General features: G+C 40.7%; 1 protein-coding gene across 5 annotated transcripts in view; it reads right to left on the bottom strand.

Annotated features, from left to right (window-relative positions):
* PAG1 (phosphoprotein membrane anchor with glycosphingolipid microdomains 1) overlaps positions 1-14,924 on the bottom strand; it is a 118,190-nt gene that overhangs the window by 22,395 nt on the left and 80,871 nt on the right. For all 5 annotated transcript variants that reach the window (XM_064507361.1, XM_064507363.1, XM_064507362.1 and 2 more), the window contains one exon: positions 2,298-2,509. In XM_064507361.1, the coding sequence (XP_064363431.1) occupies positions 2,298-2,422 (125 nt within the window). In that variant the 5' untranslated portion in view covers positions 2,423-2,509. The remainder of the gene's footprint in view (positions 1-2,297; positions 2,510-14,924) is intronic.

Genomic DNA, 14,924 nt, shown 5'->3' with positions numbered 1-14,924 from the left:
AATCACATCTGAAATGTTCAGATACATGAGGTATATGTTTTGGTGACAGACTACCTGTAAAGTTCCCTAACCTGTGTTAATTCTCTCTGTGACAGGCCTGACTAATCTGACTTGTTAGAAAAACACTTTGGAGTGAGTGCAGGCTGCACTCAGAGCCCAAACAACAACATCCCATGGGCTATCAGCTGCACCGCTCTGCTCACTCCCCAAACACCGCAAACCACAGCCTATCCTCATGTAAACCAAAGCAGATCCAGATGAATCTTACTTATGCTGATGCAAGGCCAAAGCAAAGGCACCTGCTCTTGAATATTTTTGACAAAGCCTGGCATAGATTAAACCAACCTATATGACCAAATCCTGCCAGATGCTTTTTTCTGTCACCATTATGCAGCTGGAAGCTTACGCTTGCCACCTTTCCCACCCTACTCCTTGTGCTTCCTCTGGGAGTACAATACTGTCACTGCCTTCTTTTGGAAATGCCTCTGAGGGGTGAGAAGCGTGTTGTGAAAGCCTTGTTTGCTGGACTCTATACTGATGAAATTGCTCTGGATTTATATCAAAAAGAAAAAAAAAAGATTGCTATGTTTAAATTAAATGAAAACTGAAAGCATTTTTTTCCTCTCAAAAATCCATCAGGATTTTGGACACATTTTCAAAGCCTTGGAGAACATCATATATAGTTGCATGCACTTATTTTTGAAAGTGTGTTTTAAAACTGTCCCTTGTTTCACCAGTTGGGCTAAGTTCACATGTTTTGAAAGGGGCTTGAAATTTGAAAAAACAAAGTCAGTAAAAGTGCCTATATTGCTGGAATCAGACCCTCTCATGGAGAGGAGAATAAAGTATGAGTTCAAGCCATTAATTCTCTTTCTCTGATTCTTAATCATTTTGGCTTGAACAGCAGGATCAATTTCCTAGTCTCCAGGAATGGACAAAGCAAAGCTGAGATACATAGGAATTGTTTTGCTTTTCTTTTTACCTATATTTTTTGTCCTGTTCAGCCCACCTAATTTTCTCAATTGATAACAGGTTACAGAAACATTTAGTTCCAGGTCATTCTACAAAACTCTCTGTTCTCTCAGAAAACATAGCCAAATTAATAGTCCAAATGCTGAATTAGAAAAGCATGCTTTAACTTGTTGCATCCACCCTGGCCTCTGTGTGTATCAGAGGGAGGAGAGCATCTCCCAGGAAGACTGAGGACAGAAGAAGGCTTTGCTTTACCCATTCCAACTGACTTCACCACACACTCTAAACTGGAGATGCAGGAAGGCAGCTGATGAGTATTTATTGAGAGGGACTAGAAGTAACATGCTGCTTCTGTCCTGCAAAAGCCTGGGAGTGTTGGAACTGCTATCCTGAGAGCTGAAAAGTGTGTGGTGCTCAGATTCAGATATACTTGTGAAGCTGGGTCATTTGGTCTGGCTTACTCTCCAGTGTCACATGAAGCTGTGTGGCCTGCCCTTTTCCCTCCTCAGATCAGCACTGTCTCATCCCATGCTTTTTAAAAAAGCTTTGCCTTTCAGTTTTTAAGAAAGTGAAAAGCAAAACTTTTCTGTTTTTTCTTTACTGAAAGACATTTTGTACTCCTTCAGCTAGTTACAAAGCACCAGTTAATACTACTGCTGGTATGAAGGAACTATTCAGGACAGGCAGAAGTATTGACTTCAGAAATGTTTTTTAGCTAAGATTTAAGGTTAACGGTGTAATCTGCTATTTAGATTAGCCTAGATACACCAAGGTGACGCAACGTCTAAGCACAGGATGGACAACATTTAGAAAACAGCCTGTGCTGCCCCCACTCCTCTTCCCATCACGTCAAGGACACTGCACCACAGGTTATTACTGTCAACGTCCCTGTGCAGTCCAGACTTCAGCTTAAGAGAGAAAGCACCTAGCAGGCACATTCTTCCTTTACAGCAAAAAAGTATTTTTAGAATGTTCCTTTACAGCAGAAAACCATTAAGAACTGTTCAAGTTTGCTCTGAAAGAAATTTTGCACAGTCAGAACTGAACTCCCAAATACATTACCACGGGGATGAAGGCTGATGCAAGTAAGCCAACCCACAGAAATGCCTGTGGGGACACCACGGCAAAGGCAGGGAAGCATGAACTGACTTAGCCCTCTGAAAATATGAAGTGACTACTTTGCAGTAACTTACTATTTTGTGGTAGTATATTTTGGCACCTCAGTCCCCAGTATTTCTTGCTAACTGGTTATTTGTGAAGCTATTTCGATCCCTGAAATATTTGATTCAAGAAAAACTATTGCCTCCTAAACTACTGGGTCTTACCTGTTGCAGCTGGAGCAGAGGAAGATGAGGAAGGTGAGGAATAAGAGTGTGGTCATAGCTGCCAAACTTCCCCACAGGATGGCGTGGACCTGCCCACTGCCTAAGAAGCCACTGTCTGGTCCCATGATACTAGCAGGAGCTGGTGTCACTTCGGGATGAAGATATTATTCCTTGGAGAGTGCTGTTATCTGTGATGAGCACACCTTCTGTTTCTGCACACAGAAAACCGTATTTGGAAGTCATGATAGATTCTGAAGATAATGAATCTGGCACATACCAATCTGGCAGGAGAGATTTTTCAAATCCAGGTCTTACAAAAAAACAGTTTTAAGTACAGGACAGCTAGCCAGAGAGATCTGCAGCTAAATTTCTGATGGTGACATGGAACAAATCTTGTCAAATATTAACCCAAGCTGTTAAGGACCAACAATCTCAACATGAATAAAATGCAGTACAGTATCTCTGTCCTTGTACTTTCAGAAAAAAAGTCTGTAAATCCACTTCAAAACAGAGTAATCTATTTGCGATGATATTTGTTAACTTCATTGAAAAGGGAGCTTTCAAAACAACTAAGACTTCTGCCAAGTGAGCAAGACAAAAAGAGAATTGTGGGAGGCCTTCACCTCCTGCTCTCTCAATGTCTCCTGCCCGCCTGCACATGACTAGGTGTTTAAACTACAATAACAAATAAGCTAGGTTGTTTTTAAAAGGAATACCATACCAAAATTTCTTGCAGTAGATCAGATCTATTTTTTTTTCCATGTGAAATGCTTATTTTCTTATTAGTCTGCACTGGACAGTAATAAGATTGAACTTTTATTTTTTTTTGCTTTTTCCCAGCTGAGGATAATAAAGAGAACAAATGAGAGGAGCAGACACAGCATTTTTCAAGAACTTGAATTATCACAACTTTTGCTACAACACAGTAGCTCCTGGAGAAACATCCCAAGTTAACAACATTTATGCAATAACTTTTGGGGAATGAAAAAGTATCACAACCTGAGACTGAATAATGCCTAAAAATACTTAGTATTTTCATATATATATAAAAAATACATATTATATATATACATATATCTTTTTTACAGCAGAAGCACACTTTTCACTAGCAAATTCAATTAGGCAATAATGTCAGATCTGTATCAAAAAGCACTTTGTTACCACGTTGGTATTAAGATCTTATGAGAAAAAGCTTAATTTCCAAGAAAAGACCATTCACATCAAAGGAAAGGAGTAGAAGGAACTTAAATACTAAGTTATGTGGCTAGGTAGTTCTTACAAGGACTATTCCTCTTCTTATATAAAATTAGCTCATTGATTTCTACCATGCAGGGTCAGACTTACAGACACATCTCCTAAAGAACCAATTTTTACTAAATCACATGTGGTGAACAGAAGCAATTTTTTTAGATTTTAATTTGCATTCATAATATAATATTTTTATGTATTTTTTGGATATTAATGGAATTGCAATGAGAATGAGGGGAAACAGACATGGAATTTATTGCTTTTTCTAAACCTTCCTAGAGATATCCCATTTACTCTGTTTGGTTTATATTTATTGTGGGGAGCAGAGGGTATAAGGAATAACACCGAGAAAGACCTAAGGCTGGAGAAGTCGATAGAATAGGAACAGAAGCTTCTCGTCCTAGAAGGACAGACTTTGAAGTGGAGTTAAATATTTCTAGTTTGGCTAAGTAATAAGAAAATCAGATAATCTGTAACTTTTAAAACCCAATAAATACAAAGGATGGGAGGAGCAGGTACACCACGCTTGGGCAAAGCCCTGGCTGCCTTCCTGGCCGGTCTGTGCTGCGGGATCAGGGTAGCCACCACAGCAGGCGTCGCCGGGGGACGTGCCCAGCACCTGCCCTGCTTCTGCGGCAGCTTTGGTGCGATGCCGAGCTCTGCCCTTCTCTGGTTATTGTCGGAGCTTGGAAAATTAAACACTGAAAAGCAAGTAATGGCCACACTAAAAAATATTTACATGGCAGATGTGCGTCTCATAGAGCCCTACCTACTAAAGCAAAACTTGGGTTATGTCTACACCATGTCTACACACACAGTCACACCATTGACTGCAAAACAGAGAGACCTTAAAAGAAACAGAATCAAAATTAGCTGGCAGAAAACATGCTGTAGTGCCTGAAAAGACCTCTTGGATAGGTGTACCGGAAGAGATTCCCGTGGAGGTGATGGGCTGTCCCTCACCTGGCATTTAGAAGACACTCCAAAGCATGCTGCAGGGGGTGAGTTAACTAGCTCCAAACCTTTTTTTTAGAAGTTTTGAATTGAAAGTATTGCTTTTCTTTGCAACTTTCATTTTTTTACAAATGTTCAAAGGCATTTTTCTGACTTCTTAAAACTTTAAAAAATCCATCCTCTTGACTTAAAAAAAATATTGATTTTTCTTCCTTCCTTCGAAAAAAAGAACAGAAATGGAAAGGGAAGAAAATGAAAACTGAATAAAAGCTTTTTTCCAACATTTTTGTTGTCTTCCATATTTTTGTCAGCAAACATATAAAACAGAAGGAAAGAATGCAAATTTTAAAAAAGCTTATTTTTTTAAATACTGGACAAAGAAGAGGAAAATATAAGAAAAAAAGGATAGGGAATCTCAAAATATTTTTCTCCTTTTTCTGAAAACAGAAACAAATGATTGTTTGATTTTTTTAAAGCAGACACAGAGGTGTCTTGAGTGAAATCATTTACATTATTTCTAGTAGTAAGTATGTGATTTTATGCCTGCACTGAAGAACAATACTATATTCCTCTCAGAAAATGCAGCTGACTAAACAATCTTCCAAAAGCTAATTTGGCAGACAAAGCTATTCTCCTATTCTACAAATACATTCTTATGTATTAAGGCTTCTGGCCTTATGAAGGTAATACCTGAGCTAAGGATGCCTGGGACAAAGACGCACAGGAGAGCTACATCCTTTGAAGCCTCCCGTACAGACTTAGGAAGTTACAGGATGAGCAGCAGCTGGTGGAGTTGAGAGACAGAGCTTAAAAAGGATTGAGATCAGAGGCGGAGAGTCAAGGGAGATATATGTTTGAGTGTCAAGAGTGAAGTGCAAGACTGAAGCTAGCAATGAGAAATCCCACTGGGCAGAAGCCAAATGGAGGCAAGAAAAGGGCCAAGGACAGAAACTGTAGTTATTCCACAGTGAAAGACTAAGAATTCAGATACAAGGCTTTCACTGTAAATTAAAAAAAAAAAAAAAGAGGTCAGAAAAGGTCAGAAAAGTACAGTGGCACTTGAACTAGGGGAAGCAACTATTAGAGACACTGGTTACTTGTGTGAGCAGAACAGAGCATTAAATTGGAATAAATTCACAGTGAACGAAGCGGTAATGAAGCCCTCCATGAGAGAAGCCTGAGCAGGCGAGGTGTGACTTCTTTCAGCTTCTTAAACTGCAGGAGTTTGATAAGTGCAGGAAAGGGAACCTAGCAGCTGCTCAATGGTCTATTTGTTATAAGACAAGAAGAAGTGAATATAATCATAATACAGGAAAGCACATCTGCAGATGCTTTCCGCTGAGCACTGCACCCTTCTAATGATACTTTTTCAGCCATCAGAGAGCTTATTGCTACTGATTAATGCCTCCCAAACGATGAGGCTGAAATAGTTTCCTTTGGGGCACACAGGAGAGCTTCTGAAATACTGAGGGTTGGAAAAGCACCCATCAGCTGCCTGAGCAGCCCAGGACGGAAACCTGGCATGAGATACAATGAAAATGCAACCATCTGCTTTCACTTCGTGAATGCCTGGACCCCAAACGGTTAATAGACTTTGGAGCTGCTCTGAGGCTTGCTTTAACGAGAAACTTAGCTGCAATCATAACTATGGAACAACAAGCAGTTAATTTCAAAAATCTCTTTAGACACCTTAAATGATTAACTACTGGTTTTACAAGAAAAAGTTATATTCTGCTGCCCCCTGGTGAATCTTTCCTTTAGGAAAAGTGTATTTGTGCCTGCTGTTACCATTGTGGTGCATGCGATTGTGGTGCTTCAGTGCTTCAGCGAACCCCGCTGCTAAAAATGTGTGCTTGTGTGCAGTCTTTCATCTGCTTGGTCCTACTACCACCCTCAAAAGACACTCAGATGCAAATATTTTAACCTTGCAGAGAGACGTCACTGAGAGAGAAATGGTCTGTTGAACTTTCTTTTATTTTTAATCTGTGAAGATCTTTTGAGATGAAGATTTTCTTAGGTTGTACTTTTGCCACAGAAAGGCAAGAATATCTTTGTTTAGAAATCTCCACACAAGTTGTAGGTAATGCCAAATTAAATAAGAATAATAAAGACAGGCCTGGAATACCTGGATGAGAAAACTTGTTTCATCTAGGACAAAATACAAATGACTCTTTACGCTCACATTTCAAAATCGTTATTGGTTCAGAGAAGTACTTCTTACACTAAACAGAATTTCTCCTTCTTGTAATTTTTCCTTGCGTTTTAGACATCAATATTTGCCAACAGTGGAACGTATATGACAAATAACAACAATAGCCAATCCTGAAAATTGCACATAAATGCACCATTATGCTTGGCAGTCTCAGAAAGATGTTTTGTTCATTACATGACCCTCATTTGCATAGCAAATAACGTGTTATTTGTCCTTACAAGTGTTCCAGGGACAAAGCACAGCTTAGGCATTTCAGCAAGATTTGGTGATGACAGAAGAGTGCAATGTGGGGCACAAGCGCAAATTTGTTGCCAAACTGAAGAACACCAATGCATCGGGGGTGAAGCCGCTTTGGATTCAACACACAGAGAAGAGCTTGGGGAGGCTGTGGTTTTAAGGAGAGCGATGAGTGGGAATTTCAGCTAGTGAGGAAGCTGCTGCAAAAGCTTGCAGTAAGACCTGAACATATCGAAGTCCGCTAAGGGACCACTCCAGCGCCCTCTGGATCGGGGATCCGGTCTGTGTTTTCTGTGCAGAGTTTCAGGCAATGCCTGTGCCCGGTGTTGCTTTTTGCGCAGCACCAGGGCCAGGGCAGCACCACGCGAGGTGGCAGCGCAGCCTCACGGCCACCCACCAGAGAGGCTCCCAGGGCACCTCGCCACCGCCCCTCACCTTGGCTTCTTACTGTTGCTTTTGGGCTTTACATTGCCTGTCATAAACCACCCAAGGCCCATATTTTCCATCAACTTCCCAAGGGGAAAGAGTGGGAAAAACTGAGGGCGTCACCTCTCTGATTTTCTTTATGAATTATAGATGCAGCATAGGCAAGGGAAGAAATTGTTTTGACAACTGAATGACTTTGAATTTGAGAACCCAAACACAACAGGACAGGATAGATTCAGGGAGAGCTCAGAGATCAAGACTCTCTGTCCTAAACTGTCAGACGGCATTTGGCTAAAAAGGGCACCGATCAAGAGCTTCACACGCTGATCCTCTGTGAGAAATATTGGTTGCAAGCTTTCTTCTCCAGCTGCTCCGACCCTGCTGCTCTCTTCTCCCTCCCTCCCCTCCTATTTTCTGTGCCTTCAGTTATCCTGATACCCCTGTTAAATTGTAAAACAGATCAGTCAGTTCATCCAGGCTGAACGATCCCCTGCACCCTGATAATATAGACGTGGGAGGGAGAGGGAATGGGCAAGAAGGTCATAATTTTTAAACCAAATTTTTATTGGTCTGGTAGCAAGCCCACTAAAAGTTGCATTAATGCAAACCAGAAAATGGTGAAGTAAAAGCGATATGGAACCACAAAGCGAGACAGCAGCCGAGAGGGATGAAACGAATGTCCTCTTGTCTACGTCCAGCTGCTCACACTGTCATCCAAACATAACAAAGGAACAGAAACTTGGATGATAACGAACAGGGAGCAGCAGCAGACAGTCCTGCAGGTGTGAGTAACATCCACAGATGTCGATCCTTTTAGCTTGTGTTCCTCCAGACTTTCTCTACAAAGCTGCAGTTCTACAGGAAACCAAATGAAATCCTGTCACCTTATTCGCTTCCCAGAAAACTCATTCTGCAGCTTAAGACAAAGCTCAGGCATCAGTGGGTACAATATATCGCCAAGTGTCCCAAGGCTGAGCATGTCCCTTGAATGAGACATTGTCAGACCATTTAAAAAAAAAAGACAAAATCCAAAGGAAACCAATTACTTACCCTGACAACTCATGCGCCAACAAGATTTCACACCAAACTTCTCTTTATAGTCTATGCATTTTATTTAGACAAGAGAGAGGATGTGGCAGGCTCATTTTACTCAATCCAGAATCTTTTCCCTGTCAGAAGTGTTCTCTACATATATGGAAAACAACAGATTGGTCCTATTTCCTTGCAGCTGGCAGGAGATTAAGTGCAGTTCTGTAGTGAATTGGATCAGGTGACTGCCCTGTGTTAAAATGAACTTAAAATAACCCTTCCTTCATCCAAAAGAACCCTCTCTAAACCTCCTGATTTTAAACTGAAACTGTTCTCTTTCTTCACCAGCCTTTTTCACAGGGCTTTAATGGCAGAGCAGCTGGAAGCTGCTCCTGAGTGTCTCTTTCTTGTAGCTTATCAGAGCTGATGGATACCTGATCATACAAGCCAATGTGCCCACATTTTGTGACACCATTGGGGCTGCATTTGTCCCTGTGTGGGCAAATTACTCAGGCCAAACTTTTTACAGGTGTGTCTGACTCCTGGACCTACTTTGAAGCCTATTTGCAGCAGTCGGTGGGATTTGTACTCTGAACATCAATGTTACATCTATAGCAGTAAATAAAACATGCCTGGGATAGTTGTCTTGTACTGAGGCTAACTGGCACGGCACAGCCTGTGCCCATACTGCTAAACTCTCTAATCCTCCATAAAACAGTGGCTGTACCCAAATTGTCCACTGAGAGTGGTCCCTGGTTTGAGTGAACTCCTGAGCTGTGCCTGGGATTAGATTGGGAAAGAGCCATTTGGCAGCAACCGCTTAACTACAACAATTAAAGACAAAAAGATACTTCTTATTCCAGGCAGACAAGAAATGCTAAAGAAGACCAGATGTGCACATAATTGAGGCTTGGTCCTGAAAGCCTGATGCTGGAATGAATTACTGCAATGGACTGGGATGCTGTCGGAGGTTGTCAGACATGCCTTGCAGACACTGCGCGTGTCGTAAGCCTTCATGTTTCTGCTCAGTGAAACAGCAGAATAATGAGGGTCTGATCTAATTCCCCACTGTATTTCCCTTCACAGAAATCTGAGCCTGCTTATCAAAGGATGTGCGCGTGCTCTATAGTGCAAAAACAGATCTAAGGCAAAATTGAACAGTCCCAAATTACTAGTCACTTTTAACCACTCTTAATTCTTAACATCTCCTAAACAGAAACCATGTCTCTCTGAAATCAGGTATCTGTGGCATTACAGAAAAATTAAAAAAGGCCTTTGCCTCAGTAAATGCTGATCTACACAGCTATCTGCAACTACATGCCAATCAACACAGTCGTGCTTTCTCAGACCTGGTCACCTCAAGGCCAACGTTTTCAAAGTTGAACTGATTTTTTCCTTCTAGATTTTTCCTTTCACATTTTTCTCTCTATCTCTATTAAAAAGTTTAGCAATTTTTCTGTCCCGTATCGCAAACTCAGAGCCATCCTTGGATATCTTTCCTTGCCCTATGCTTTCCTCCCAATACCACAGCCTCCAAACATGAAAATAACTCTCACTCTTGACGCTTCCTGTTCTGCTTAGGAAACCTCTCTCCCTGCCTAAGATGCATCCTCACTTGAGCAATATGACTTCGTGTTTCCCCACTTCCCACTGCCTGACTTTCCTTTTTCTACTAACTTCTTCACAGTCTGCACCTCGTTTTAACTCCCTTTTCTTGTCCCTCCTTATGCTCAGAGTGCTCCTAGTTCTATACTAGCCTGCATCTTGGGCTTTTTCTCCTCCTGGAAAAGACATTTGGGAAAGCAGGATAAAACAAGAAAGTGAAATGAACAATTAAGCACGTGAATTCAAAAGCGTGCTTCGAAGCAGCGGAAGAGTTTCTATTAAAAGGGTGAGCATTTTGGAAAATACAAGGAAACTGCAGATGTCATCAGCAAGCTTTTCTAGCAGACCCTAAAACTGGATTTTCAAAGGCAGGTTCAAAGGAACGTAATTGCATGTGAACATGATTATGTCCTAGTGATACACAGTCTGCATCCCAGGCTTTATAAATGTACATAATCATGCACTTACCTTGTCAGGTAGCTAGCACACTTATTTGCCATATTCACAAGATCTTTCTATGTATAAAGCACACACTCACAAACCACTGCCAAAGTTATTTAATTTTATAAATCTGCTCCTAAACATACTGCTTTTTAAATAAATAATTTTAAGCTCACAAATTCATTTCATGGTAGGTAATAATGTTACCCCCATTTCACAGCTGGGATAAGAGAACTACCTGGTTATCAGCCCCACAATAGCCCCTAACCCAACAGAGGGAAAACAGGGGGAGCTGCGGCCCCAGCTTTCCAAGGCAGTGCATCCGTTCAGCCGGACAGCTGCTGGGAAGAAACCCAGAAAGGCGGCTATGCGAAACGGCTCACAGCAACACCACCACATATTTTCCCCAGGCATTAGCAGCCAGAAAATGACTGGCTCAAATGCTACAGCAGAAAAGCTTTATCTGATGAGTGACCATGCCAAAGATTGTAGTTTAATTGTAGCATATTATTCTCTTTCCCACACCCCCACAGTATCCCATATTGCTTTCTGGCTTCAGTGAGGTAATTAGACCACTATTACTGCATGCTTTAGAGCATATAGAAATGAAAGCTGTCTTTGTGAAGTGTTTTCCAGCTCTGTCACTATTATTCCTGATAGCTTTGCTTTTCCTGGAACTAGATGTTATTTCATATTGAACACAGCCTGTTTATAATTGCACTTTGCTGTTTATAATTCTATCGTGCCAAGTCCCTTTTTAGTCTTTGCAGTGCAACAACGTTCTACATAAAGTGGTTCAAGCGACCCTTTTGTAAACTCAGGTAATAATAACAGAAAGAGAGAAACTCCCCCCAGCCTGGAAAGCAGGCACACACACACAGATTGCCTCTGTAAACTGGCCTAAGAGACCTCCGAAATCCACAGAAATCCACTCTTCCTTTTTTACAAATGGGTGCCTGCATCAGGCCCATGAAACACAGTGGGTAGACAGGACATTTTCAGTGGATACCTCTGATTTCCAAGAGACACTGAACTTACAGACATGTTGAAGATTGCAGAACGTGCAGCAGCAAAACAAAATGCTCTGACTGTCCCTGATGGAACACTCCGGAAGAAGAAGTGGACTCTTTTTCAGAACACAAGACTACTACTTTGGGTGGGATTCATCTTATGTAAGTCTACCTCTCTAAAAATAGGCTTCTATTCACCTAGACCCTATCTATGGGATCTCAGCTGAGAGAGCTCAGCCCTGTACTCATCCCAGCAGAGGACTAGATGACTTCCACTTACTTAGATACTTAATGTTAGACTGATGAAATTTTAGATATGTACTTACAAGGAAAATAGATATACCTAAACTGAGAAATTTAAAAAATGTTTTGTATCCAACAGTCTGGATATTATAGCTTTTTAAAGTATCTTGAGTGGGACACCCCCCTGCAAATTAAGCACATAAAAATCATTACATTTTTTAAAATTCCTAAGCAAAGGAATTTTAAATCTAATAAACTAAAATTACCGAGCTCCTATGCCATAATACAATTTATAGATATGAAAGTCTGGAAGACCAAAGTGTTCCAGGGAAGCTAAGCGATGGTCCTTGGAGGTGGAGTGCAAATTACATCAGAAGGCTTGTTATATTTAAGATTAAATAATCTTGAAGCAAAAGGAATTAGTGAGGATTGAGCTGTGTAATATCCTGCAATGAGAGAAGAAGCAGTCATTCATTTAGCTCAGTGACAGGCAAATTTTTTTTAAAAAAGTGTTCACGTTACATGCTTTGTAAAGGTGAAGCTCTATTTCAGGCTCAAACTTCTCGTTATTCACTCTAATTCATTAGTAAAGTGATTTTTCAACTTAGCATTTGTATTTCATTAGGAACTTCAGTTCTTCTTATATATTCAGCGCATCTATGCAAGGCCTTTTGCACTGCTAGAGACAGTCTCTGTCCTAAAAAATCTATGTTCTATTTAGATAAGATGGGCAGCACATGAGAAAATGTCTGTGTAAATACTTCCTTTACACTAAAAAGTCGAAGACAGAGAAGGATTAGGTGATTCTTGAAGAGATCTTTGGCAGAGATGAGAACTGATCCCAGATATCTGGAGTCCCAAGCCAGTGCCTTATTTACATGATCGTGCTTTCCTCCTTTAACTTGGAAACACAGCTGTGTGGTCCTTGAGGCGAGGCACTGCCTTATTTCACTTCAATCATGCCTTACATCACTTCAATCATCTAAAAATAATCTAAATTGGCTCTCTATATGCAGTGTGTAGTCAGCGAAGCCTAACTCCTCTCTGTGAACAGAGGGGTACTTTCAAAGCTAGTTACATCTAGTTTCCTTTTATAGACCAGATATCTAATTTTTAGGATTAGGAGAGGCGATATCTATAAATCAAGAACAAAAGCAGGGGAGATTAATATTTTGTGATCCCTTCAGGAAAGGTGCTGTACAACAGGCACAATTCAAATTATTGCCTTCAGACGTACACATAAATATTGCCTTTCTTGGTTGACATACATCAGAATGGAAGACCTGGCTAAGTGTCTGCGTGGTGGGAGCAGCACTGATGATAAAGCAGTTCATTCCATAGGTTCATGTTGCATTAGCATTTCATTGCATTTTCTGCAAATGACATTAACAGTTTTACAAACTGTTAATTTCCCCATCTTTCCTTGTTTTGCATACCCTTTACTGCTTCTCTTCTGAAAAAGGCCAATTCTGGAACCCCCTCAACTCTTTTCAGCACACTGGAGAAAAATATAATCAATGCCCCATTCTTTTATATATATATATAAAAAAACAGACACACAGACACACACACACATATATAATAAATATAATATATATAGCTTTCTCTTCAAGGCTAGCATAATAATGTCATTCTTTCCTTTTGACCGGGAATACTGGGTAGGGAAAAAGCTGGAGCAAATGAAAAAGATACCTCGTTTGTGACATTCCAGCATATCCTGTGACTTTGCCTCCATGCCGAGGCACACATACCGCCCCACCTGCCAACTGCAATAATGTGGGGTAACAACACAAAATAAATCGAAATCCACACCAACTTCCTGGCACTTGGTGCATTTTATTTGCCTACTTTCTTGCTGTGAAGAAGAAAAGATAAAAATCTGGACTTGATCCCACTGGAGTGATGCAGTAAAAGCTAATCTTTGGTCCTGTAGGAATGATATGCAAACGGGGATCCCTTCACACACACCCAAACACCTCACCCCCTGATAATGACACACGGCAAATACGATTACAAGATCTAATGAACTGTAACTAATGTAATTCTGAAATCTTCACAGATAATGAAAAACAGGTCTTCTCATTCTAGATGTAATTGAGATGTTTGGTTCATACACTATGGAAAAGAAACTCTCCGTAAAGCTATGTATGAATATTGCATTTACATATCAGCCAAATGCAGCTGCCTGTCACATTTTTGGGCACTTTTTCCTGACTGCTGGGTATTTGATGAACTGCTCTATTCTAAAGAGCCCTGGTAGGAAAACATCTGAGAAGGGAAATGGACTGAATAAAGGAAATACTTTCTCATGTTATTCCAAGGGAAATCTCTAGTCTAGATATCATCTACTACCTACCACTTTGCAATAGGAACTTGGTATAAACAAAACATTTTCCCAACAAAGATAAAGCATGATCCCAAATAAACATATAGCTCTCCTGTTCCTAAGAAAGAACGACAAAACAGAATTTGGCCGGTAGCTGGTAAACTTTGTCGATTAACAATCAACGGACTGAAAAAAATCCTGATTTTCTTCCACTAGTCTGCTCTTTTTGCTGCCTGTTGGCATCAATTTTCTGCAATTTAAGTATTACTAATGCTGCAAGACTTCCCCTGCCTCTACACTTCCCCATGTTACTATCATTAACACCATTTTAGCAGGAAGAGCTATGTGTAGCACTGCAGAGAGAAAGATAAATACATCATCCCTGCTGCAAAAAGTTTTACTGCTACCTTGAGTTAAGAACTGCCAAAGCATTATGACAGGTGAGCAGCTCCTGGTAGGCAAGACAAGCAGAACATCACGTCACTTCACACAATCAGTAACACACCTGGCTTTTCTTCCTCATTTTTCGATTTTGTGCTGACCCAGGCATTACTTTCTCCTCACAGAAACTGGTCTTGAGAAGGGTTGTGAAGGAGGAAAATAAGACTGAAATTTGATGAAAAACCAAACTGGATACAGGATAACTGTTCTCCAGGGACAAGAGAGAGTCAAATTAGACTAGAGGAAAAAAAAGAAGTTTTATAGTGACAATATGCAAGGGAAAAAGCTGATTGCAAGCTTGAAACCTTTACAGAGCTGGTCAGTAATAAACATCTGATTTCCACAGCAACTGAGAAGAGTCTTCCAGCTGTACAGACACTTGTACCCAGAGCACACACATGCACACACAGAAGGGAAGAGCACACACCAGAAGCTTTAATCTACTTCCACGCGCA

Source organism: Dromaius novaehollandiae, chromosome 2 (genome assembly GCF_036370855.1).
Source record: "Dromaius novaehollandiae isolate bDroNov1 chromosome 2, bDroNov1.hap1, whole genome shotgun sequence".
Taxonomy (NCBI): Eukaryota; Metazoa; Chordata; class Aves; order Casuariiformes; family Dromaiidae; genus Dromaius; species Dromaius novaehollandiae.
The sequence above is the reverse complement of the archived record's forward strand: the minus strand, read 5'-3'. Positions and strand labels throughout refer to the sequence as shown.